Source organism: Frankliniella occidentalis, unplaced genomic scaffold, assembly GCF_000697945.3.
Source record: "Frankliniella occidentalis isolate FOCC.00 unplaced genomic scaffold, Focc_3.1 Scaffold157, whole genome shotgun sequence".
Lineage (NCBI taxonomy): Eukaryota > Metazoa > Arthropoda > Insecta > Thysanoptera > Thripidae > Frankliniella > Frankliniella occidentalis.
In genome coordinates, this window is record NW_026267283.1 from 889,767 (window position 1) to 912,321 (window position 22,555).

Genomic DNA, 22,555 nt, shown 5'->3' on the forward strand with positions numbered 1-22,555 from the left:
GTCCCATGCTTCCCCCCTCCCCCTCATCCCCGGCCACCCTTGGCCCGGCGGATCCTGCGGTCAGCGGCCTCTCTCCAGCAAAACACCTGTTTGTTGGTATGCTGGAGCTAGAGCTGGAGAGTTCAAAAAGTAAACTTCTTTTTAAGAGAGACTTGTAAAAGCCGTTGAATTTTGGTGATTGCCTTGACATGAGAACACAGAAGAAGCTCGAATGCAAGCAGTTTTAAAATAATATTGAGTTTAATATATACCGTTTTTTGATGGAAAGAATAAGCTAATTATCAGAAGTAAAGCAGGTTAGTTATCTGTGATGGGATTTGTTTCCTGATTACTCATACACGCATATCATTGTAGTTTGGACCCTTAAAATTCTGTTATTATTCTGTTTCCTCAAACTAGGGTCATCATGATTATACGTTGACTTGTATGTAAGAAAGTTAATGGATCTTGCTGTGAAATAGATGTAAAATGCATTCAAACCGTGAAAATATAGTTGTAAGCAAGCATTCTGTTGTCTCTGAGCACTACTCAGACGGGAGCGACATAAGTTCTGATAATGAATTATGTAGTCAAGTGGAATCGTGGGAAAGTTCCCATTCATCATCTTGCAGCTCGTGTTCAGATTCTGCTTCTGGAGATGAGTATGTTAACCAAAGTTGATACTTAAAGAGCGTGTTGTTGGAAATTAGTGTCTATTCTTGTGTGTTTCTTTAATGTATTTTGAACAATTATAGGTCTGTTGTATGGGAAAATGAAATAAGATACGATGGACGACTAACTTATATTGAATCAGACCCATCACAACAGAAGCGAAACACTGACTCAAATAGTGTGCACATTAGTAGCATTACAGATGGTTTTCCATCAAAAGCTCCCTCATCAAAATTATGGACAAACGGAGGTAAATTGGTTATTTAAATTATTGTAGAGTAGCCAAAGTGCTGCAGGCTGCAGCTTCAGCTTTTTAAAACCTTGTTTTGTAGGCAAACAGCTGTATTCAAAATATGTGAGAAACTTTTAAAAATTTCAATCTTGTTGCAGGGAAATTAGTTCGACTTATACGTAGAAGAGAAAGCAAGAGACATTATAACAATATATCAAAAGGCAGTAATTCACAAGATGGGTGGAAACAAAAAAAAAAAATTACATCTCCTCAAGAGGTAGCTTCTACTCCTCAGGTAGGATCTCAAAAATATTCAAATTTTGAACTATCCTTATATATTTCTCCATGTCACCTTGAAAATTTTAGGAACAGAGTTCTCATTTAGTGGAGCTACATGTTGATCCCTGGGTAAAGCCAAATTTAGGCCGCCGGGCCACAGTCAGTGAAACCCTTCTAGGCTTAGTCACTACCAATGAAGAATCAGCTGTAATTATAACTGACTTTGTTCCTGAAGGCCTTGCAGCCCAGCAAAACTTGTTAAAATTAGGTGAGATAACAAATCACAGAGAATGTATAGTTTTGAAACACTAATGGCGGATATTCACCCCTATGTTAATTGGCACAAAAAATACAGACTGCATGCAACTTGAGCTTTATTTTCTGTTTTTTTTTTTAGGAGATAGGATATGCTCTATTAATGGTAGAGATGTTACAGCACAAAATTTTAACACTGTGCTCGAAGCTATTAATGTACCATGTAAAGTAAGTGCTCCCTGTCCTTGTCTCCTGTTTCTTTTCCTGAGTCTAACTTCTGATATTTTTTTTGTAGATAAGATTATAACTTTCTATTATTTTTGTATTTTTTTCAGCTCAGTCTGAGTGTTTTATCAAAGCCCAAGACTTCCATAGAAAAGACTAACATAGACAAGAAAACGGTCAAGGTGAGCAGGATAGGACCATTTTTTCTTAGCCATTCTATCAAATGAAGGCAACCTTTGACAGTAGTCCCTCTTTCTATAATACAGATATACCAAACACCTCTCGCTGAAAGAATTTCTAAAGAGGGCATATATTCAGCTGAAATTGAGAAAATGCTTCTTCTTTCACCTGTTGGAGTTTTGTACCTCCAGCTTGATGGACTAACTGAGGGTGGACCTGAAGATCAAGGGGTTCTTTACTGTTACCCAGGAAGTTTTAAATCTAATATTCTTGGATCCGTCAGAGGTGCATTTCTAACTCTTTTCCAGTTGATTCCCGACATTACTCATTCGACACCTAAAAGGTAGTACTTGTAATTTCTGACTTAGAAGATTTATTTTAATTCTCTCATCTAATTTATGTGTATGATATACAGCTCTTCCATACTAGTAAATGGGGAGGTGGTACACATTATCTATGTGCAGGAAGGCCGTGAACTATTACTTATTGCAGTCCCAAATAACAGGTTCAGTATTCTAAGCAATACACTGTTGGTTTTTATGGTAGTTCATTTTGAAAACCAATCTTAATTTTTGTGATTGTAGGTGTTCTATACACGAGGCAGAAAAACAGTGCCATGAACTGGTAAAATTCCTGCAGTTTACCCACCAAACACTTTCAAGGTAGACTGATATTTAACTGTAACTATTATGCTGCTATCAACTGTCAAGCGATTTTATCTTCTAAAATAATTTTTAATTTTCAGATGTTTTTCATCACAGGATGACCATACCACTTTAAACCACACAATTTCTACATTCTTATCACGTATACTTTTAGCTGATAAATGGGCTGACATTTCTGATTGTACTACCTTTCGCAATATGACGACTGAAACCTATAATACTCGTCCACAATTTGAGCTCATATTGCAAGCTGCTCATGTACTTCCTCTGCCTCGCGAGGCTCAGGTAAATTTTTATTGTGTGGATGTTATACAAAAAGGCAAGCTGGTTTAAGTCTGTCATTATTGTTTTTTCCATCCAGGTTCAGATTGACGATGCTTTGAGTGAACTAGAGTCCAATGACATAGGAGATTCTGTAAGTTTGAGTGCCAAAATTAATATTATTATTTTTTAGAGGTTTACATTGTCTTATGGAACCTTTAAAAATTTGGATAACTAATGTGTTATTTTTCACAGTGTGAAGATCTAGATTTTCAAAGGCTTTTTACTATTCTTGGTTGCTGTGTGTATCACAAGGTACAATGTCATTTAACATAAACTTGCTTTGCTATGAGTTGAGGGCCAACCTATTGTTTTATTTGGATGCCTTCCATGGTTTCAGGGGTACTTGCTAGGCTCCCACTTAACTCACTTAGATCTTCTGGATGTTCATGCATTTTGCCGTCAACAAGGACTTGTTCAGTTGAATCAGTTTGAGTCAGTTCGGTCGTTAGTCATTTGGAGAGAAGTTTACCCATCATTTCTTTCAAAGGAACAATTATTGGCAAGATCTGATACATTATCTGCCTATACAAATCCTGAAGGGCGATGGTTCCTTATGATTGTAGGACAGGTAAATCACATTATTCTTCAGATTTGAAAGGTATTGCATATTTTGCCCTTTTTTGTGTTTTGAAAATCAACTTTTTTGTGGTGGTTTGTCCCTCAAATGATAAAGAAACAGGATATGCTGGTGACACTTCTTGAAGCAGGTGGCTGTAGCCTTAAGTAAGTTGACTAGAGTTCAGTGACCATTTCCACATTTATTGTGAATCACCAGGGACTTATTAGAGTGTTAAACTTTCTACAGTGTTGATGGACATCCACCACCTGATGTGCTGTATGTTGAAGCTGCTCAGGATACACTTCAGCACTTGAGGAAGATAGGTGTTTTTAATATAGCATCGGAATGGTGAGTTCTGTATATTATCCACTTCCACATACCTAAATATAATTATGAGGTTTCTTCTGATTACACTATAATTCCAAATCAGGCTTGAAACACAGCTACGCCCACAATTGACCTCTCCTGAAACAGTTGCAGCATCAAGGTCATCCAGTCGCAAAGTTAACAATTTACTAGGATTACGGATGCACCATGAACACGCATGGCAAAACAGTAAGACAGCAATTGACAAAGTCAATTGGGTATATATGGCTTTGTCTGTCCACATGATTTTAGCATATTTTTGGTTGAATACAGATTTTTCCTCAATCATCAATTCCCCATCTACTAGGAAGAGTACTGATTCACTTGTTGCAGGGAGGAGAAGACAAAGCCCTGATCATTCTAGTTCAGGTATTCTTCTAAGAATGAATTTTGTTCTGTTTCCATCCTGTTTTTCTACCACACAAAAATTTACCACCTAACCAGGTATTTTACATGGTGGAGAAACATCAGAGGATTCAGCAAGTCTTGTTGCCAGTCTACCAAGTGATGATCCAGTCTTCTCATCTGGAAGATTAAGAGCAGATCGGGACCATGGCGGCACTCACATTTCACATTCTGACCATGATGGATCAGAAGACTCGGACTCTGATTGGGACGCTAGTGATGTAAGAAATAAATCAGTTATACTTTGATTCTAGTTAAAAACAAATTTTCACCAGTTTTAATTTTCACTACAGACTCATACAGGTCAAAGAAATACAAGCACCACTGATTTGTCAGATTTGCACAATTCTCTTCTTAAAAATGTTGAAGGAACAGTGCCTTTGAAGTAAGATGTTTAACCTCTGTTGCATTTACATGTATTTTTGTTTTTAAATCTCATATTATTGATTATCTATACATAAAAAGTGCTGCATCTTGTTACAGGCTAACCATGGGCGTTGAAAATATTGTATTTCATTATGTTCATTTGGATACATCAGAAGGTGTATTGCTAAGTCCAGTAAAATCCTGTAAATCATTGGGAATTTCAGATATTCTATCAAAATTCCGTCATAGTGCTATGCACATACACACACTTTTCCAAAACACAATTTCATTCAAGGTATTTTTTTTAGATAAGATATATATTGTTAATCTTGTTGCTTTTGTATTAAAATCCTTCAAAGAGTTTCAAAAATAATCATATTTCCTGTGCAGAAATTAAAAAGTGCAGAAGCAAGTCACTCACTAATAAATAAATCATTAGTGGCAATCAAAGAATTTGGAGTCCTTTTTGAGTACTCTCTTCCAGCACGGGGAAATGAAAAGTCTACTTCTCAGTTAACCTACTGGGTTGTTGGGTAAGTTTGGATTCAAATAATAAACTGTATTAAATAGAAAAATATATGATTTTAATTAGAAGACACATGGTGACCATGAGTACACTTTTCCAGGCGTCTTTTCTTCATGCCATCTCCAAAAGAGGTTTATGTCTGCTATGAAGATTCTGCTCCACAAAACTTAATTGAACTGGCATTCAGATTGGCTTTAACAACTACAGGATGAGTTTACTGACATTGAATTTACTGCACGACATGTATCTTTTACTCTACTATGGAAATGTTTTGGAGTTTTTATCAGCATCAAGGATAATTAATATATTTTACTCAAGTAGTCTTTGTTTCTTTGTTGGCACCTGACTGCAACCTCCATTATTTTCTTGTAACTTCAGCTCATATTCCATTGGAGTTTGGGATGGATCAAGCCCATGCAACTTCATTTGAACTGCAATATCAAATAGGTAATCGTAGCACTCGGTCCTGAAAGATAACAAAAACTTATTGGACCCACTTTGTAGAGAGACTTAACATACTACTGCGTACTTGTTTTACAACCTACATTGTTTTGGCATGTTGCCAGCTGTTGCCCCAAACATATACACCATGTCTGCGAACCAACACTGCAGTGGTTTCAGGGTACTCTTCCAAGACCTTTGCCAAACTACTTTCTAAGTCTTTTTCAAAAGGAGTATTCTCAATAATGGGCACAACCAGCATTTCATCATACATATAGTTCCTTCCTAACTTCTGGTTCAGTATACCCTAGAGAGAAAGAGAGAAAATTATTCAACCCTGTAGTAATCCAAATATTTCACTATGTTAATATTTTTTATTTATTTACTTTTATCATTTCCTGATGTGTTATAAAAAATTCTTTGCCTGGGTATAGTAAAGTGGCCATAACAGCAGATTTGGAGTGAGTATGGATCACTGCTCCTGCACCTCTTTCTGCAAAATTATACATCCATTTACAAATTTTCTCCCCTATTTAATTACTGGAACACATTTGATTACTTACTTGTATAGGCACACATGAACAGTGGAGTGCATTGGCTCTTCTTGAGTTTCTTCTCTACTGGGGGTAGATGAATATCTTTACCATTAATGTCTTGTACAAACAAGTCATCTGGCATTATCCGTTCCTTTTGGACTCCAGAGGGAGCAATATAAATTTCGTTTCTTTCCATTTATCACACCATAATAATATTAAGAGAAACAAGTTATAACATAATGTACGCATAGTTCATTTCCTTATGAGACTTAGCGGAAAAGTCTTTCATAAATGATACACTTACCCTTCTTTAATAGTAATGCCACCACCCGTTCCAGTCACCCATCCCAGGTCATAAAATAGACGAGAAAGTTCTGGTATAAGATTGCGAGGATGCTCCTGTTATAAAAAATAAAATAGTTAGTCTTTAACACTTTCCAAGCAACTGGGCTACTCCAGAACACCGTAAAATAGTTGCGTTAGAATTACGGGTCAACAAGGGCAATCATAATCCTCCATATCATTTCAGAAAAATGAAAGATCAGTTCAAACATTTTCAAATTTTCAATCAAAAATGAAAAGTCACATTTACAGAGAAACAAACAAGTACACCAAAAGGTTAAGAAAAGATGTACAAAACAGCTCAAAATGTTTTGTTGGTCATTTAAAAGAATAAGTGCCCTTTGACATACATCACCAAAACTTTCGTCTCTGAAAGACATGACGGCGACTTTTCAGGCAAAGAAAAACGTATAACCAGACCAGGATACAACGCCTGACCGTAAACCTGCTGCTGGGGTGATCAGCGGATCAGCTGTTGTTTGTTTACGTTCAGTTTCCCACCGCCTTGTACAAGACACGACAACCGTCCAAAAAAACGCAACTTATGAAGCGCCAAATTTGTTATTGACGCAGATTCGTTGTTGCTTCTACCTTGAGGAAGCTTCTACATTCTACATCGCCACGTTTATTCGAAAATCGGAAACACATTTCGTTCGAACGATTAGAATTTCGCTCCCACCCCCGCAATGTATTCTGTATCAAGACTTATTGCCCAAACTGTGAGGGCCAAACGGTTGAATTTCGTCCGGCCATTCGCGAGCACCACTGTCGACCGTGGCAGCAGTAATTGTGACAAAATGAAGGTAATGTGTGGATCATCGCACGGACCAAGACTATAATGGGAGAGGCGAGTATACACGATTGAGCGAGCGCTGCTGTGGAGGTGACCGTTTTTGGCGCCTCGGGGAGCCTGGGACCGCCGCTCGCGCTGCTGCTGCACCAGTCGGCCCAGCTGGACGAGTTGGCCCTGGTGGACGCATCTCCAGGCTGCGGCGACCTGGCCAGCGAGCTCAACGGACTCGACAACAGGGCCCTGGTCCTCCACCATCCGCCGGACCAGGCTGGCGCGGCCCTGCGAGACGCCAACATCGTCCTGCTGGCCAACTCGGCCATTAGGCAGACGGGCGGGGTGAGGCGGGCGCGCATCGTCGAGCACGCGCAGCAGGCCGCCCGGGTGGTGTCACTCATCGGACAGCACTGTCCCGAGGTGGGCAAGTGATTCAGCAGGTAGGACTTCAATTAAAGTCTTCGGTACTATAAGCAGGTAGTCTAGTGTCATGCAGCAGGTAGGACGTCAATAAAAGTCATTGGTACTATAACAATTTGTATTTTAACTAGATGTATATTGTGTAAGTGTTTGCTTAATATTATTCGCTAGTCGATTCTCACAGAAGCGAGCTCCCTTTGAACTTCTTTCTGAGTCTTGGGCATGTGAATATTGAGGCAGTCGTCTATACAACGAGTTACACAACTCTGGAACTCCTTGGAAAAACTAATGTTCTGCAATGAAAAATAAAAATAAGAACTCATAGGTAGATTGAAACTCAAAGTTTCAATTGACACAGTAGTGTGTCTGACTTACTTGTGACTCTTCAAACTTGGATCCCATTCTGTCTTTCTCTGCATCCAAACATTGCAGTCCACAACGATTGGTTCGTTCCTGTTGTATTCAGGAAAAACAAAGTTAAGTAAAGAAGATTACGGGTAACAAAAGAAAACTAGCTAAGAGTTAAAAGATAAAGGTCTTACAACAACTCCACTGTACTCTTTGTTAACAAAATTAATAAACCTTGCCACAGGCATAGAGCAGTTATTAGCACAGTGCTCAAGCTGATCGTCTGCTATTCGCTCATTTTCATAGCAGCGGGCTTGACAATGGTATTCTTTAGCCTGAAAAATAAAAGTGTCAATACAAAATTAAATGCAATACTATAACAATGGCTATAATTCACAAAACTAATAGATTTCTTCAAAAGCGATTCACTTTAAGGAGATGATGAAAGTTCACTCATAGCTTTCCTTAGCAAAGGTTCTACAGCTTCAGCTACTTTTAATAAATTAGCACTTTAAAGCATTGAGCAGAAATTCTGACAGAGTTCAAAAATCAACAGAGCGGTCACTCACAAGACAGTGAATTTCATTATCAAACGTCATGAACTTTGAAACATAACCTCCTAAGTCCACGTTATTATGGCCAATAAGTTTGTAAAATTAAAATTAACCTTGAGTGCTCGCAGCTCCCTTCCACTTTTCAACTTTTCAAATGTTTGTTCTAGCGCTCGGACCACGCGATCCTGTTGCTGATTAAGGAGATCCATGGTTTTTTCCCCTTTTAGAAGAGTAACGTTGAGCCGGATAAGTTCTGCTAGATGGGGCGGGTTGGGAGGGGAGGGGGAGGGGATGGAGAAACGCACATTCACATTGTAGTAGAGCAAAGTGATGAAGCAGCGAGGCTCGATTCGACTTTCTGTGGAGTTTTTTTCAGATGTGAAACTTCTCCTACCCTCGCACCTGCCTCGCGCCCTTTCACTAAAGAGCCTCAGAGTGAAAGAGTCGCACGGGTCACGTGACTGGTTCAAGTGGGGAGTTGAGGTGACCGCAATATTTTTCATACCGTGTAGTCGTCAACTGTTTAGGCGCGCATTTAAACTATGACTATTTTACAATTAAGATCTTAGAATGAAAGACAAATATTGACTAAGAATAATTATCAAAGAAAGTCTATATTAATACTCAGGAGTACTTTTTAACACTCTGCCAGCCTTATTACTAATGTAATACCGGATGAAAATGGATAATATTGTGACCTAACCTGCACGCTCCAGTGCCGAGCCGGAGCAGCCATGCTGGAAGCGATTTTTAATCCACAAATATTTATGGATTAACTCATCGATCGAAAGCTTGCAATTCTTTGTAGCCTATTTTAAATGAATAAAAAGCATTATTTCGTTCATATTTTTCGTCTAGCAAAGTGAAATTAGTCAAACAGACAAATGTAATATCACGTATTTAGTGAGGCTGGGTCGTCTGCTAAGTATGAAAAATTTTTCCACGCGTTTTCCGCCCCAGTTGAACCAAACCAATCAGAAGCGAGCAAGTCACGTGACCCGTGCGACTCTTTCACTCTGAGGCTCTTTACCTTTCACCACCTGCCTGCTCCGCCTCCGTGCCCACGCAGGCCGTGGTCCTCGTGCTCAGCGCCCCGATCTCTGGCGTGGTGCCCGTGGTGGTGGAGGCAGCTCGGCGTGCCGGAGTACTTCGTCCCGAGAGCCGCGTCCTCGGCGTGCCGGCCGTGGCCAAGGCCCGCGCCGCCGCCGTGGTGGGCGCGCTCGTGGACGAGGACCCGTTCCACATCGACGTGCCCATCACGGGGGGCACGTCGTCGTCGGCCTGCGTGCCCCTCGTCAGCCAGGTGAACGTGCGGAACACCTTGACCAAGGTATGGACTTCCCTGTACCTACCGACAACGAAATCGCGAGGCTGGGCTAGGACTCGCCTGGGAATTCCCTCCTCAGCTGGAGGCGGGCGCGGTGGTGTCCGCGGTGCAGTCGGCGGGCGGGCGACTCGCGCGGCTCCGCACCGAGAACGCCCTGCCGGCCATGGGAGTGGCGTTCGCCGCGGCGCGCTTCACGGACAACGTCATCCACGCCCTCCTGGGGGAGAGGGGTGTCCGAGAGCACGCGTTCGTTGCCTGCAACCTCCTATCTGGTGTAAATGTGTATGAACGATGAACTCCTTTTAGGGGGTAGGGTGGGGGGATACACCCGTGTTATGGCTAAAACAGTGTGCGAATTTGCAAGGGATGTAGGGAGGACATTCAGGTGGAAAGAAGAGTTCCCATTTCCTGGGGTGGGGGCTGAAACACATATCTCATGATTCTTCCTGAGCACCCGGATTCCTCCTTGGACTTCCATAGTGACCCCCCACCCCCCTTCGTCCTCGTCCCAAGTCGCCCCCCTAATCAGCTTTAAGGAAGCCGCCTGGTAGGTAGGCAATAAATAAACCCTGACCCAGACAGACTCCCTGGAAGTAGACAACCCGCAATACACGACCCGCTCAGGCAGCTGAGCTTAAAACCGCGCCTGGCTCCAGCTGTCAGGCAGGGGGGGGGGGGGGTACAAACCGTGTGTCAGGGTCGTAGCCAACACACAATGCAGCGGTTTGTTTGGGGAATATTGCCAATATTTCAGGCGGCTCCCTAGAGACGGTAGGGGAGGCTCCTCCACCCCCTTCCTCGTGTGCCACTCTGCATGTGGGCCGTGTACTTGCTTTACTAACGCGTCCTGGGTTCATGTGAGGCGCGGACTTCCCCCATGTGCTCCAGCAGGTGCCCTACCTGACGTGCCCCGTGGAGCTACACATCGGGGGTGCGCGCGTGCAGCCCCTGGGGCCCATGACGGGCACAGAGTGCGCGCTCCTTCGCGCTGCGTGTCGGCTGGTGCAGCGGGACTTGGACGTCGCGGAACACGTCGTCGAGACCTTATTTGGGTCCCAAGATCCACCGTCGGACTGTCCGGTGCCTCCCCCTGGGTAGTCAGAATGAGCTCTGCGATCGTCTCACATATCTTTGTAACGCCGCCGCGTCACCCTATCTTCCTCCCCAGGACTTCCCCGCAGCTGCCGAAGGAGATCCCCGCCAGCCGCTGCCCCACGTGGTTACCCAAAGAAGGCTGCATTTAGCCAAAGCAGCCCATTGAAGACACAGGGAAAATAAATAAATAATCAATTCACACTTCCGCTGGGCTTAGCGAGTGCCTGATGCGCGTTTAATATTTATTTATCATTTTATCAATAGGGAGGGTGTGCAATATTTACCGACCTCATTAATTGAAGCTACAAACAGTCAATATTAATTAGGAAAGGATATTTAAAAGTTTCGCACGCACTAGACTATGGGAACGTTTAAGAAATTCACTCTTTGCGCCCCGTGGGTATGCAACTCACCATACACCTTTGACTGTGGCGTGATCACGTGGGAGTAGGTGAGATGGCGTGATGGCGAATGACGACAGCCCTAGCGGTAGACTTCAACACCCACAGCTCGGTGCACATTGCCCTATCACTGCGGGTGCGAGCGATGCAGAGTAAACAAGATTTATTTCGACCTTGCACGCGACTGTAGACGTCGTCACCCTTTCGCGACTTTCAGGGTAAACCAAATTTCGATATTCTACACATTGAATAGTTACCGCACTCCCCTGTCCCTAAGTAATGCATTGTATCGTAGCTGTAGCCGTCTGAAAGGAAGGTTATGGTCGTTCTTTTCTTCTGCTACCAGGGCACTACCATATCAATATCTTGACAAATTTTGTCAACCTGGCTTCGAACGTCGTTCTCAACAGTATGGCGAAAACAGGGCTACTCGTCGTGACAAATCCATCACGCGTAGCCAAAGTGCTTCCCGATGTTCAGAAACATTTGCTCAACAAACTGTATATTCAGTATCTCCCTCAGTGCCTGTCAAGGCTCCTAACTCCTACAGCAGCTTCCTTGTCTTCGCCAAGTCCTGTGGTGTACAGCAAGAATGTTATTGGAATGTATTCTCAATCACTAAATCAAAATATAGACGTCGCTATTCTCTTGGCATGCTTGAAAAATCCAATGCAGTCCGTCATACATACCAAGAAGCCAATTGATGTTGTGTTCTTCGACCGAGTTCTCAGTGGAGATGAAATGAACGCTTTTCTGAAAAAATGTCTTTCAAACGTTACTGTTGGATGTACTGTAGTCTCTCTTGATATCGGAGAAACAGAAGCGCAACAACCAGAAACCACAGATGACGATAAAATGTATGATAATGTTGTATTAGGGGGAACATTTGATAGACTTCATACAGGCCATAAAATATTGCTCAGTGAGGCAGTTCTACGATGCAGACGTAAAATGACTGTTGGTGTGACTGATGCCTCAATGCTTAAGAGTAAGCTACCAAAATACTCTAAATTTTGTAATTCAAAAAAGTATTCCTATCTTCTGCTTGCAGGCAAATATTTGTCAGAACTTATTGAACCATGTGAAGACCGCATGTCTCATGTGCTTGAATTTTTACAAGATGTAGACCCGAACATAGAATATGATGTGGTACCCATCAGTGATCCATTTGGTCCCACTAAAGATGACCCGACATTTGAGGTATTGATTTTAAACTGCTTTGATTTAACCCTCTTAATTTGAATCATATTGATAAAACAATGTTATTTTAGCTGATAGTTGTTAGTGAGGAAACACTGAAGGGTGGCTTAAAAATAAATGAAGTCCGTGCACAAAAATCCCTTAATCCACTTGCTGTTCATTCAGTAAATCTCTTAGTCACCTCAAATAAGCAAGAGCAGGAAGAAGAAGACAAAGTCAGCTCAGGCAATTTAAGATTAAGAGTGCTTGGAACAAGACTCAATAAGCCTGAGGTAAGTATCTTACATAATTTTCTGTTTGTTCATTCAAGCAATATTCCTTTCTAATTCTTCTCTTTTTCCCAGGCAAGGCCAAACCTACCCTTTTCTCCCTATATTATTGGCTTAACTGGGGGCATTGCAAGTGGGAAATCATCAGTTGGACGGCGGCTGGAGGAAATGGGAGCAGGTCTAGTGGACTGTGATTCCTTAGCTCATACTCTGTACCGACGGGGTGAGCCACTTCATGATAAACTAGTTGAATATTTTGGGCGCACCATTCTTGATGCTGAAGGGGAAGTGGACCGTAAAGTTCTAGGTTCCCTTGTATTTGGTGACAAGGTATTTCCCAAATTGATGACGAACATTTGCATAGACATAATTGCTGTCTATCTCCATTTAACGTCCCTGTTTTGTTTCTTTGTTTTAGGAAAAGTTGACTGCCTTAAACAACATGGTGTGGCCAGCACTGTGGGAACGTACCAAACTTGAAATTTCTAAAATTCATGCTTCTGGTAAAAATATAATTGTTGTAGAAGCTGCAGTTCTTCGTCAGGCAGGCTGGGAACAGCACTGTCATGAAATATGGGTTTCGATTATTCCCTCTGATGAAGTATGTCTCTTATATTCACATTTGATTACTAAAATGTTTTATTGCACTCACTAAACTACCATATGTCATCTTCCAGGCTGTACGTCGGTTGAAGGAGCGTAATAACTTATCTGAAGAAGCTGCTTGGGCAAGAGTGTCTGCACAATCAAACAATGCAGAGCAGGTCAAAGGCGCAACCACAGTCTTGTCAACATTGTGGTCATATGATTTCACACAACGTCAAGTAACACGGGCTTGGCGTCACCTTCATGCATATCTTGAGAAAGAGAGTTTGGCCAAAGGTAATAAGTTATGATGCTGCTTTCTGAACTTGTTTCTTTTCCTTTTAATGCAACAGTCAAGACTTCAGCCAAAAAATATGCTCACTACTTCAGCTGTAATATCTTTCAAATATAATTTGATGTTCGAGCTTTCAAGTACCTAATATCTGCTGCTAGAATGTGAAGGCTGGTCCTTGAACTGCAGCAGTGCTACATTTTATTCACAAACATTGTATGTACACTTATTTATACTTTTTTGAGTCAGTAAAATTTGTTTTGTACTTCACTCCATATTAAAACATGGGCTACCTCCTGTTATTCCTCTTTTTTTTTTTAAACGGAAATTTAGCATTCCTATCTCAGGTTGTTTTTTACATCAAAAATTTAGAGACATACTTTTAATCTAGGAACGGTGATGGTATTTCAAAGGTTTTTTAAAAGCATATTTTTACATATTCTTGAACAGTAATGTTTAATATAGTATGTAGTTCTAAACAACTTTTCTGGAGGGAGTTTAAAAATCTGTCTTTTTAAACCCGGTGCAGATTGTATATGAGTCAATTATATAGACTATTCAAGCACCATGGTTTTGTTTAGTTTAGGGGGTGATAGTACTTCAGTCGCTCTGCCTTGGAAAGCTTTATAGTTTTAATACAACGTTTCTGCAAATGAGTAAAGGGTGAGGGCGGCTGAGGTTGGACTAGCCAACCTCAGTCGTGGCAAGCCTCCTCGTGGCCCTCTTGCCTGGGGAGAGAGCGGGTCGGACAAATCTCGCATGCTATCTTTTGCTTGCCTGTGTGCTGTGCCTTGCCTCTTGCTAATATGCTCAAACGTGACTGTCGTTAGGCTTGCTTTATTTCACCTCTGTCGCTATGCACTGCCTAATCCTTTTCTAATAATTGTCACATACCTTCGCTCTGCATGGTGGTGTGGCCCATCGTTCCCGCTTCTTAGGTCTTAGATCTTTCCCCACCAGCGCGTTGCCAGTCCCCAGACAACCAGGGCTAGCAAGAGGCCAGAGGCGGCCCTGGTGCCGGACCAGGCGCTGCCCTGGAGGGTAGTGCCAGGGAGGATGGGACGGGGTGAAGACCACCACAGCCGTCAACGTACCGGAAACCATTCCCGGCCTACGCGGTGCTGGTCCCCGGACAACCAGGGCCAGCAAGAGGCCAGAGGCGGCCCTGGTGCCGGACCAGCGGTGCCTCCTGAGGGGCGGGCTGTTGTGGGGTGCTCCCTCCTCCGACCATGTTGTTGAAGCATGGGCGCGGGGGCGAGTTACCCGTGGCGGCCTGCCCCTTCTGGGGGCACTGCGGACCGGGCGCTATCCTGGAGGGTGGTACCAGGGAGGATGTGACGGGGTGAAGATCGCCGCCAACGTGCCGGGTGTGACTGTGGGTGCGCGGCGGTGTTGCGGGTTTGCCTACCCAATTCGCCCGTAAGGCGCCATGGCCCCTGCAGCCCTGGCGGGTATGCGGTCCCGCGGCGCTGCTGCGCGTTCGCAGTTCCACCCGGTGCCTTCGAGTGCCATGGAAGCCCGGCTGTACTCCCTTTACCTTCGGCATCGACTCTTTCTTCGAGCCTCCTGCGCACCTCCCCTCTCTCTTCCGGTTCCTCTCCTCTCTGTTCTGTCTGTACCCGTGGCATCTGCCCCTTGTTCCTCTTGCCTCTCTCACCTATCGAGCACCTTTGCCTCCGTGCCGCTTTCGGCCCTTGCCTTAGTGCCCCGCCTCCCTCCTCCCTTTCCTGCTTCCTGTTGCCTCCCTGCCTCCCTTCTCTGCCCGCCTGGCCTCTCAGCCCTCTCTTTACCCTTCTTGCCTAATTTGCTTTGCCTGCTTATTATTAATAATTGCGCATGTTAACTACTTTACTGCACTGCCCTGTACTACGTATCGTCCGACCCTTGACTCTGGCCCTAGGTCCCCGTGCGCAGAGCGCGGGGGCAGCCCCCCTCCCGAAGTGAGTGACTTCCACGACTTCTAAGCTGTAGTCCAGGGCCCGGCGTTGCTGGGCTTGGGGGGGCGGCCGTCCCGCCTTATACCTTTCTCTTATAGGTTTGACCCGGTGGTTGCCGACGCCCACGGCGTACGCTTAATTGCGTAGCTCGAATAATATGGGATTGAGTCGAGGGACTCTGCCACCTTGGCACATTGGCGTGTGTCTGGGTCCTCTATTGATTGATTGATTGATTGAACGTTTCTGCAAATGAGTAAATACTCAGTGAGCTGAGGGCCACCTAGCACCTCCAAAACTAAATGTCACCTATGCATGATGTCCTATGATAAGAGAGTAGTCATTCCCCTTCAACTACCTAGAGTGTATGCCTATTTTGCCTTCACACATACCCAGGCCCAGAGCTTTGCTCAGTGTTAATTTTAAGAGATTATATCCTGTGATACCATTGTGTGTGATTTCAAAGCTCTTTCCAAAGTTGTTATCTCTTACTAAATTTCTTGTCAATACATCCATTTGAAAAACCTTTTATCTTGTACTTTTTTCACCTTTGTTATTTTGTTCAACACATTTCCACATCCCCTCCACCTTTTTGGCAACAGCGCAAATCTCCATACTAAAAATGTAATTCGGGCATGTTTTCTAAAAATAAAAATATCTTGCCTTTTATAATAAATTTTCAAGGATTCGAGTGGTGATACGTAACATTGTTGACTGACACTCAAAATACTGTTTCTTTCAAGTGTAAAATCTGACTTGTGGGCAAAAAGGTCTATTTTAATTATAATTAGAGGACATTACTCGTCAGTCCAATCAAAGAGATTTTAATATTTTGTCTCATGGTACACAGGAAAAAACAGGAAATGTCAACTCATTTTGGGTCGTTCCCTTTTAACTGAAATGGCTATTGGACAATTTTTCATATTTTACATATTTACGTTTAGTAAATTTCTCGTAGCTGTTCGTGATTTGCGTCGGCTGCTTTTTGGTCCAAAAGTAAATGTGCGAAAGATTTTGGGTGATGTAGAACGGGCAGTAGCGGACTCGTCAGTCTTATTTACTTCTTTTGTATCTATTCTTATATCCTCATGTGTTGTCAAATCGCTATTTGGTTTCATTAAATTATCAAAGAGAGAACAACACCTTCGGAAACATGTCACAATCTAACCTCTTCAGTCGGTAAGGGCTTCCTTCTGTAAATAAAAATAAAATCATAAATTATTTGTATGTTAATAAATAAACGGTTAAAATTACTCTTAGGACCGAAATTTTTCTGTGCTTGTTAGCTTTCAACCCTGCTTAATCGTACTGCCTGGTGATTTCTCTTTCAGAATGACTCTTCTTCCTTGGGCATCAGTCAAACAAATTTTGACACAGACTTCTCCATCAAACCCTCAGCTTTTACATCGGAGTATATCAAATAACTTTGCTCTTATTACTAAAGTTCACAGAGAATCCTATTTGAAAAATTATCGTGTTCTTGTAGTACAACCAGATGGTTCTTCATTTTATACTCGCTACCATGAGCCTCGATCCATCATTCAGGTATGCATACTAAATTTTTACCTCCTATCAGTGCACTTTTATGAATTCAGTCTACATAATGCTCATTTATTTTAGCTCCCACTTGATACCTCAACATTGTCACCCGAAGATTTGAAATTAAGATTGGCCAGAAGAAATCCCAAGAAGAAGGTTGAATATGTCAAGGAAGAAAAGAATACTTATCAGGCCTCCAAGTACATCAAACTAGTTAAAAAGAAAACTTAAAAAGTTGCATAGGTTTTTTTTTTGCCTGTATAGGATGTGTTTCATGGAAATTGAGGTCAAAAAAGGAGTTCTGTTGCTGGTTTCTAAAGTAGTATTCCTGTTGAATCCAGATATTGTTTGTAAGTAGTTCTATTTTACTACTTATTTTGTATAAAGTTAAATAAAATTCCTCAAAGTTTCGTTATATGGTTCCCAGTAATTTAGTCCCCGTCCTCTCTCAAGCTCGTACAGAGAAGTACAAAACTTGATTGAACCGTTAAAATACCGCGCCAGCCGTAGTTCCTTCTGCGGCCGCAATAAGATAGCGCTGCACGCGCCTTGTTGTGATGCTGGCCGGAGAGAAGCCGCAGTATCCTCAGTGCAAAAGAGGGAGAGAAAAGAGCAGACGGCAGGGTTTTCATTCAGCGAAGAAGTGGTCTGAAGATGTCGTTGCAGTGAGAATATGGCGACCGAGCCGCGAGGTTCTGTGTTGATGTTCGTGACACGGGCTGTCAAACGAGCTTTTCGGTCGTGAACTGGATGTATTTGCATCTAAAATTTTGTCAGTGCAGTAGTGAGAGTGAACACACAGGCAATGCCCTGACGGAAATATTCATGTGAAACCAATTTTCTCTGATTCGTTCTGCGGATTTGACAGAAGAGCTTCTGCCTACTTTCAAAACATTGCTCGTCTGTGTACTTAAGAATGTTTTTCAAGAAAAACCGATCTATGTTTTAAAGTGTTTTGTTATTCTGGGGACACACTCAGTCCATGGAGCAACTCCTATTGAGGCCATGGATTTAGAAGGTGCACTAGGAGCCTCATTAAACACAGGACAGGGGCGAAGTCTATGCCTAGCAAACTATTTTGAATAGTGAATTTTCCTCTGAAAATATTTCTGCCTTGCAACTATGGCTTCTTGTCCATATCAAGAGCAAGAATCATTACGTGTGAGAACTTTAAAATTGTGATGTTCTGCTGTGTTGGTCTTCAAGATGATCCAAGCATCAAGTGGTCATCGTAGTGACAGTGGTTTTAGTAAAAAATTAAGTGATACTGGTGGAACAAACATCATGAATCTATCGTCAGATAAGATTGTGATGCCTTCCTCCAGCTCAGCATCTTTGGATACCATGCTCGGGACTGGAGTTCCAACTTGGAAACTCTCACGTGTCACTGGTTCATCATGCCAAGCTCTCAGACACGCTGTAGCTGCCCTGAATCGGCTTGACGACTTCACCAGAGAAAAGATTGGATCTGGCTTCTTCTCTGAAGTATTCAAGGTATGTACAATTGTTATCTTTAAAAAATCTTAATCCATTTATGTTTTAATATCTTTCTGACTGACTGTAGTGTGAAACTGATTCAAATAGTTTTCTAGGTTAAAATGTAGAAAATAAGATCTTGGTACCATGAAATTGTGTTTATTCTTGCTGTGATGGGAAAATTATACAAAGTTGTTTCTAATATAAGTCAGAGAACAGCCGGCACCCAGCTAGGTTTTCATTATGGGGGAGGTCATGTCACACTTTTTGCCTAATGACAGGCGAATTGGAATGCAAATTGCCTACCTATCAGTCTTCTTACTCAATGAATGGTCATCGTAGACCTCTGTGGGGTTGTTTGGGGTGGTCATTACCTCCACGACCTACCACTCCCAAGAGGATAAGCCAGCTAACTTTAATGAATGGGCAAATGAATGAAAAATTAATTTCATACCGTTTAGATTCATCAGTGAATCCTGGCCAAGACCACATTGTGGTCACATTGGCATGTATGAATGAATTTTGTAACTGTTTGTAGAAAAAAGATGCTCTTTAAAAAGGTGTTTTAAAATGCAATTGATGCATTACGCTGCATGAAAATACATCTCAAGAACCCAAATTGTTTGTGTGGACCACCCCTAGCTTGAACAAGTCCTAACCGAACTAAGTGTCGACGATCTCGCCCTTTACTATATATGGCCTGTTGTGCTTCAACAAAAGTGCATGTAAAAAATAGGCTAGCAAATCGCCAATCACGTTGGCGCCTAGTGAAGCGTCGTCCAGTGAGGTGGATCTGACTAAGATGGGATGCATCTCTGCGGATCAATGTAACTCGTCGCTCCGCATCGCATAGCATCGCTTTCTCCTGGAGCGAGGAGAGGAGGGGCGGCGGGAGGGAAGGCCGGCCAGCAGGGGCTGGCAGGGGCGCGGCGCGGCGGGCAGAGGCGCCTGCTGCGCCTGTGGCGGCGCACAGAGATATGATACGATACCGAGACAGATTGGCTCGATAGGCTGGGTGTAGAGGTCGACGCGGCAGATAAAATCTTGGCGCACTTTTCTTGGCAGAAGTCGAGAGGTTGCCATTCCTACTTGTGCGTACTGTTTTTTTTTTTGTTTCGGTCACGTTGGAACGCTGACTTGCAAAATAGTGGTCGTAGTTTGTCGACTTTTTCCCTAATGTTGAATGCGCATATTTGACATATGCAGCCGAGATGAGGGCAGAATCCGAAACCTTTTACACTCCCCTCCTCCTCCTCGGGTTTAGCGCTCCGCGATACGATGCACCGCGAGTCTCTTATCTCTGCCGAGCCGAGCGTAGACAAGGTGCTCAAATATTTGCCTGGGGCTGTTCTGTTCGCCAACGGCGAGGAGGGGAACACAAAAACAAAATTAATGACAGATAAGGTAGGAGAGTAGCTAGCTGCATCTGGGCTTAGCAGCTGGACCGTACGGTTTAGTGTCGTTACAAATTCCGTGGTAAATCCCAATGTACGTATTTCCAAAATCCCCCTCCCACACCTAAAAAATTAAGTAGAAAAACACAAAATATATTACAATAGCGCAAACGAGTGTTGTTTCGGCCAGGAGGCGTTGGCCCGCGGCCCCCCGCACGTTAGCGCCGGCCCGGCCCGCACCCCTACACCCGCGTTTCTTTACGCCCGATTTAGTGTATTTTTAGAGCAAACGCGCCGGGAGGAACCGCGAGCCGGCGAACCATCGCCATCGCCCCGCACCACCCCGCCCCGGGCTGCATCGAAATGCACGCAAATACCGGCCGGCCCCGACGCTGACAGCTCGGACTGCAACCGCAGCAACGCTGTGCAGCAGCGCACTTACTATCCCGTCGGGAGCAACGGCAAGAACAAATTTTTGAATGATCCCGGAATGGTCGTGAACGAGGGGGTCATCAACTCCTAGTGCCCGGGTACGAAGGAATACTACATACCAAGGTGGCCGATGGTGGCCGATTAACACCACGCACTTAGTAGTAGCCCCGGCGTGCGGGCGAGTTTGCCCATCGTCGCTGACCATACGGCGCCTTACGGCTCCTACCCGATAGGCAACCCGCCGCCTGCCTGCTTGCGGTACTGTATAAATGTGCGCAGGGTTAATCAGCCACCTCTTATTATTATCTGTAAGATCTATATTATTGGAGGAATGGCACTAAAGAATACCCGAGTTGACGACCACGACCCCTCTCGGTCATTCAATAACTTTCAACGACATATGCGCTATGGTGCTTGTAATTCTGACTATGTACTTCTGTGTGTGTGTTTTTGCCGCAAACAGCTGACTGCGCGGAGCCTTCTCCATGTGATGCACATGGGAAGTTTACAGCGCGCGACCCGCGGCCCGCGGGCCCGCTCTGCTCGTCTGACATTTATCGCCATCCGAGTGTAGCGTGCCGTGAAATTGGAAACGAATATGGGAAAACAATGGAGCTATGGTCTCCCGACTCGACGACAGTAACGCCCCGCCTGCCCCGCTCCGCCCTCTCGTGTCCTGTGCGGCATTGTTGGTGCAGCACTGCAGCACACGGTGCAGCAGGGGCCGGGCGCGGCGTGGCTCGGCGGGGCATCCCGCTGTAAATAGATCGAAATAGACTCCGTGTTCGTCCCTCCCTCCCTCCTCCACCGCCCGCCGCCCCCCTGCTGCTGTGCTGGTTGAAGCGGCGCGGGTTGCAGCAGCGCGGCTGTCAAGGACGGAAGCGCGCCGACCCGCGCAGCTGCCGGCAGCTGAGGGAAGGAAGGGGGAGCAGCAGCAGCAGCGGTCCAGCAGCTGCCGGCAGCTGCGGCCAGAGGCGCAGGCGCGCGCACCCTTTTGACGCCGCTGACCAGCGCCGAGTTTGACATGACTGTGGCGTGGCATGCCAGGCATTCCTGTCGTCTCGTTTTCAACAGCGAAAAATGGGCGCGGGTGTGATGGCGGATCGAGCTTTTCACATGCACAGTGAATGTCCAGCGATTATGACATAGACACACACACACACTCTAATGGTTTGAAGAGCGTCGTGTAAAACAGAACGCGTTCGTTGAGCTCCCTCCCCCCGTCGGGCGCGTGCCGGCTGCCGGCAGCCCACAGCTCTGGCTGAATCATCGCCGCCCAGCTGGACTGGCGCGGGGCGAGTGAGGGGGGCGGGCGTGTGCTTCCTGTGCCGAACGGACGGACGCACCAGGAAGTGTGTGAACTGTGAGCTGCGAGCTGTCGCGTATAGTGTAGTAGTGTGTATACTGTACTTACCCTGCTGTCACACGGCAAAAACGAGTCCTGGGATTCCTAGGAGACTTGGAACCCCAGGGGATGCCCTGGAAACGAGCAAATTATTCCCAGGGGAGCGAAACCCATGACTTCCCCTGGGAAAATTGCCCGTCTCCATGGCATCCCCTGGGTATCTTCCAACTCCCCTGGAAATCGAAGAAAACTCCTGTTAATACCATGGCTCGTGTTTAGCGTGAGCGGCGAGGGCAGAGGACAGTGGCTTAGGCCACGTTCATTTTCAAAGATTTATCTTATTTAAAATATCGAACCTTTTCACAAACCCTCCCTTTTCTTGGTTTTTAATTTTAAAATCATCCTTGTGAAAGTTTTTCTTTCTGGAGATCTTGAGCGTCTTCATCTCTAGACGTGGCCCTGGTGTGGCCCCGGTCCGCCTGGCAGGAGCTGGGAGGTCAGGTCGCTCTCGACGAACGGGAAGGGACGCTGGACAGCACAGCGCCGGGGCCGCTGGAGACGGAGGGTGGCTGGTTAAATAAATTGTGTGAGTCACAGAGTGGGCTGCCACCCCGGGCTGAGTCACCGGGCGTGGCGTGGCGGGGCGGTTCCCGGGCTGGGGCGGGGTGGGGCGTGGCCAAAGGGCCGAGCCAGCGCGGCTGTGGGGTAGGGCAGAGTCCCAACGCGCCGCACGGCTGCCCGCCAAACTGTAAACACACTCGCACGCACACACACACACACACACACACGCACACACACACGCACA

At 44.6% G+C, this 22,555-nt stretch overlaps 5 protein-coding genes across 7 annotated transcripts; 3 read left to right on the plus strand and 2 right to left on the minus strand.

The window, feature by feature from the left end:
- Positions 1 to 26: 26 nt before the first annotated feature.
- On the plus strand, positions 27 to 5,353 carry LOC113203315 (protein inturned). Its single transcript, XM_026417927.2, has 23 exons — positions 27 to 296; positions 400 to 641; positions 735 to 901; positions 1,042 to 1,178; positions 1,250 to 1,430; positions 1,560 to 1,645; positions 1,753 to 1,824; positions 1,909 to 2,165; positions 2,238 to 2,327; positions 2,407 to 2,484; positions 2,568 to 2,772; positions 2,849 to 2,902; positions 3,004 to 3,063; positions 3,149 to 3,379; positions 3,485 to 3,534; positions 3,617 to 3,718; positions 3,801 to 3,925; positions 4,010 to 4,105; positions 4,181 to 4,362; positions 4,435 to 4,526; positions 4,625 to 4,802; positions 4,898 to 5,040; positions 5,134 to 5,353. The coding sequence occupies exons 2-23, from the start codon at positions 469 to 471 to the stop codon at positions 5,243 to 5,245; spliced, it is 2,871 nt and encodes a 956-aa protein (XP_026273712.1). The 5' UTR covers positions 27 to 296; positions 400 to 468; the 3' UTR covers positions 5,246 to 5,353.
- LOC113203317 (methylthioribulose-1-phosphate dehydratase) lies at positions 5,070 to 6,870 on the minus strand. The gene is made up of 6 exons (XM_026417929.2): positions 6,703 to 6,870; positions 6,315 to 6,409; positions 6,038 to 6,198; positions 5,861 to 5,967; positions 5,579 to 5,781; positions 5,070 to 5,499 (listed from the first exon to the last, which is right to left on the minus strand). The coding sequence occupies exons 1-6, from the start codon at positions 6,730 to 6,732 to the stop codon at positions 5,343 to 5,345; spliced, it is 753 nt and encodes a 250-aa protein (XP_026273714.1). The 5' UTR covers positions 6,733 to 6,870; the 3' UTR covers positions 5,070 to 5,342.
- A 793-nt stretch (positions 6,871 to 7,663) lies between these two features.
- Positions 7,664 to 8,758, minus strand: LOC113203320 (uncharacterized protein ZK637.2). The gene is made up of 4 exons (XM_026417931.2): positions 8,575 to 8,758; positions 8,102 to 8,242; positions 7,935 to 8,012; positions 7,664 to 7,852 (listed from the first exon to the last, which is right to left on the minus strand). Exons 1-4 carry the CDS (start codon positions 8,668 to 8,670, stop codon positions 7,727 to 7,729), a joined length of 441 nt encoding a protein of 146 aa, XP_026273716.1. The 5' UTR covers positions 8,671 to 8,758; the 3' UTR covers positions 7,664 to 7,726.
- A 2,578-nt stretch (positions 8,759 to 11,336) lies between these two features.
- Positions 11,337 to 16,093, plus strand: LOC113203356 (bifunctional coenzyme A synthase). 3 transcript variants are annotated; one of them, XM_026417991.2, is made up of 7 exons: positions 11,337 to 11,502; positions 11,631 to 12,272; positions 12,336 to 12,484; positions 12,556 to 12,756; positions 12,829 to 13,083; positions 13,172 to 13,354; positions 13,431 to 16,093. In XM_026417991.2, exons 2-7 carry the CDS (start codon positions 11,696 to 11,698, stop codon positions 13,647 to 13,649), a joined length of 1,584 nt encoding a protein of 527 aa, XP_026273776.1. In that variant the 5' UTR covers positions 11,337 to 11,502; positions 11,631 to 11,695; the 3' UTR covers positions 13,650 to 16,093. The 3 variants fall into 3 exon arrangements, with proteins under 3 accessions (XP_026273776.1, XP_026273775.1, XP_026273777.1); XM_026417990.2 differs by having other exon boundaries at positions 11,342 to 11,502; positions 11,580 to 12,272; XM_026417992.2 differs by having other exon boundaries at positions 11,357 to 11,502; positions 11,586 to 12,272.
- Positions 16,094 to 16,502: 409 nt separating this feature from the next.
- Positions 16,503 to 17,518, plus strand: LOC113203344 (39S ribosomal protein L55, mitochondrial). Its single transcript, XM_052271292.1, has 3 exons — positions 16,503 to 16,743; positions 16,896 to 17,109; positions 17,185 to 17,518. The coding sequence occupies exons 1-3, from the start codon at positions 16,718 to 16,720 to the stop codon at positions 17,332 to 17,334; spliced, it is 390 nt and encodes a 129-aa protein (XP_052127252.1). The 5' UTR covers positions 16,503 to 16,717; the 3' UTR covers positions 17,335 to 17,518.
- The last annotated feature ends 5,037 nt before the right edge of the window (positions 17,519 to 22,555 follow it).

Coding starts and splice junctions, on each gene's coding strand:
- LOC113203320 (XM_026417931.2), bottom strand. CDS start 8,670: ATGGATCTCCTTAATCAGCAACAGGATCGCGTGGTCCGAGCGCTAGAA. Junction 8,243..8,574: donor GGGAGCTGCGAGCACTCAAG/GTTAATTTTAAT, acceptor TTTATTTTTCAG/GCTAAAGAATACCATTGTCA. Junction 7,853..7,934: donor CCAAGTTTGAAGAGTCACAA/GTAAGTCAGACA, acceptor TTTTCATTGCAG/AACATTAGTTTTTCCAAGGA.
- LOC113203317 (XM_026417929.2), bottom strand. CDS start 6,732: ATGTCTTTCAGAGACGAAAGTTTTGGTGAT. Junction 6,199..6,314: donor GGCATTACTATTAAAGAAGG/GTAAGTGTATCA, acceptor ATAAATGGAAAG/AAACGAAATTTATATTGCTC. Junction 5,500..5,578: donor TGGCAACATGCCAAAACAAT/GTAGGTTGTAAA, acceptor GTTATCTTTCAG/GACCGAGTGCTACGATTACC.
- LOC113203356 (XM_026417991.2), top strand. CDS start 11,696: ATGGCGAAAACAGGGCTACTCGTCGTGACAAATCCATCACGCGTAGCC. Junction 12,485..12,555: donor AAGATGACCCGACATTTGAG/GTATTGATTTTA, acceptor ATGTTATTTTAG/CTGATAGTTGTTAGTGAGGA. Junction 13,084..13,171: donor CCCTTGTATTTGGTGACAAG/GTATTTCCCAAA, acceptor TCTTTGTTTTAG/GAAAAGTTGACTGCCTTAAA.
- LOC113203344 (XM_052271292.1), top strand. CDS start 16,718: ATGTCACAATCTAACCTCTTCAGTCG. Junction 16,744..16,895: donor CAATCTAACCTCTTCAGTCG/GTAAGGGCTTCC, acceptor TTTCTCTTTCAG/AATGACTCTTCTTCCTTGGG. Junction 17,110..17,184: donor AGCCTCGATCCATCATTCAG/GTATGCATACTA, acceptor CATTTATTTTAG/CTCCCACTTGATACCTCAAC.
- LOC113203315 (XM_026417927.2), top strand. CDS start 469: ATGCATTCAAACCGTGAAAATATAGTTGTAAGCAAGCATTCTGTTGTC. Junction 2,166..2,237: donor ACTCATTCGACACCTAAAAG/GTAGTACTTGTA, acceptor TATGATATACAG/CTCTTCCATACTAGTAAATG. Junction 2,485..2,567: donor ACCCACCAAACACTTTCAAG/GTAGACTGATAT, acceptor TTTAATTTTCAG/ATGTTTTTCATCACAGGATG.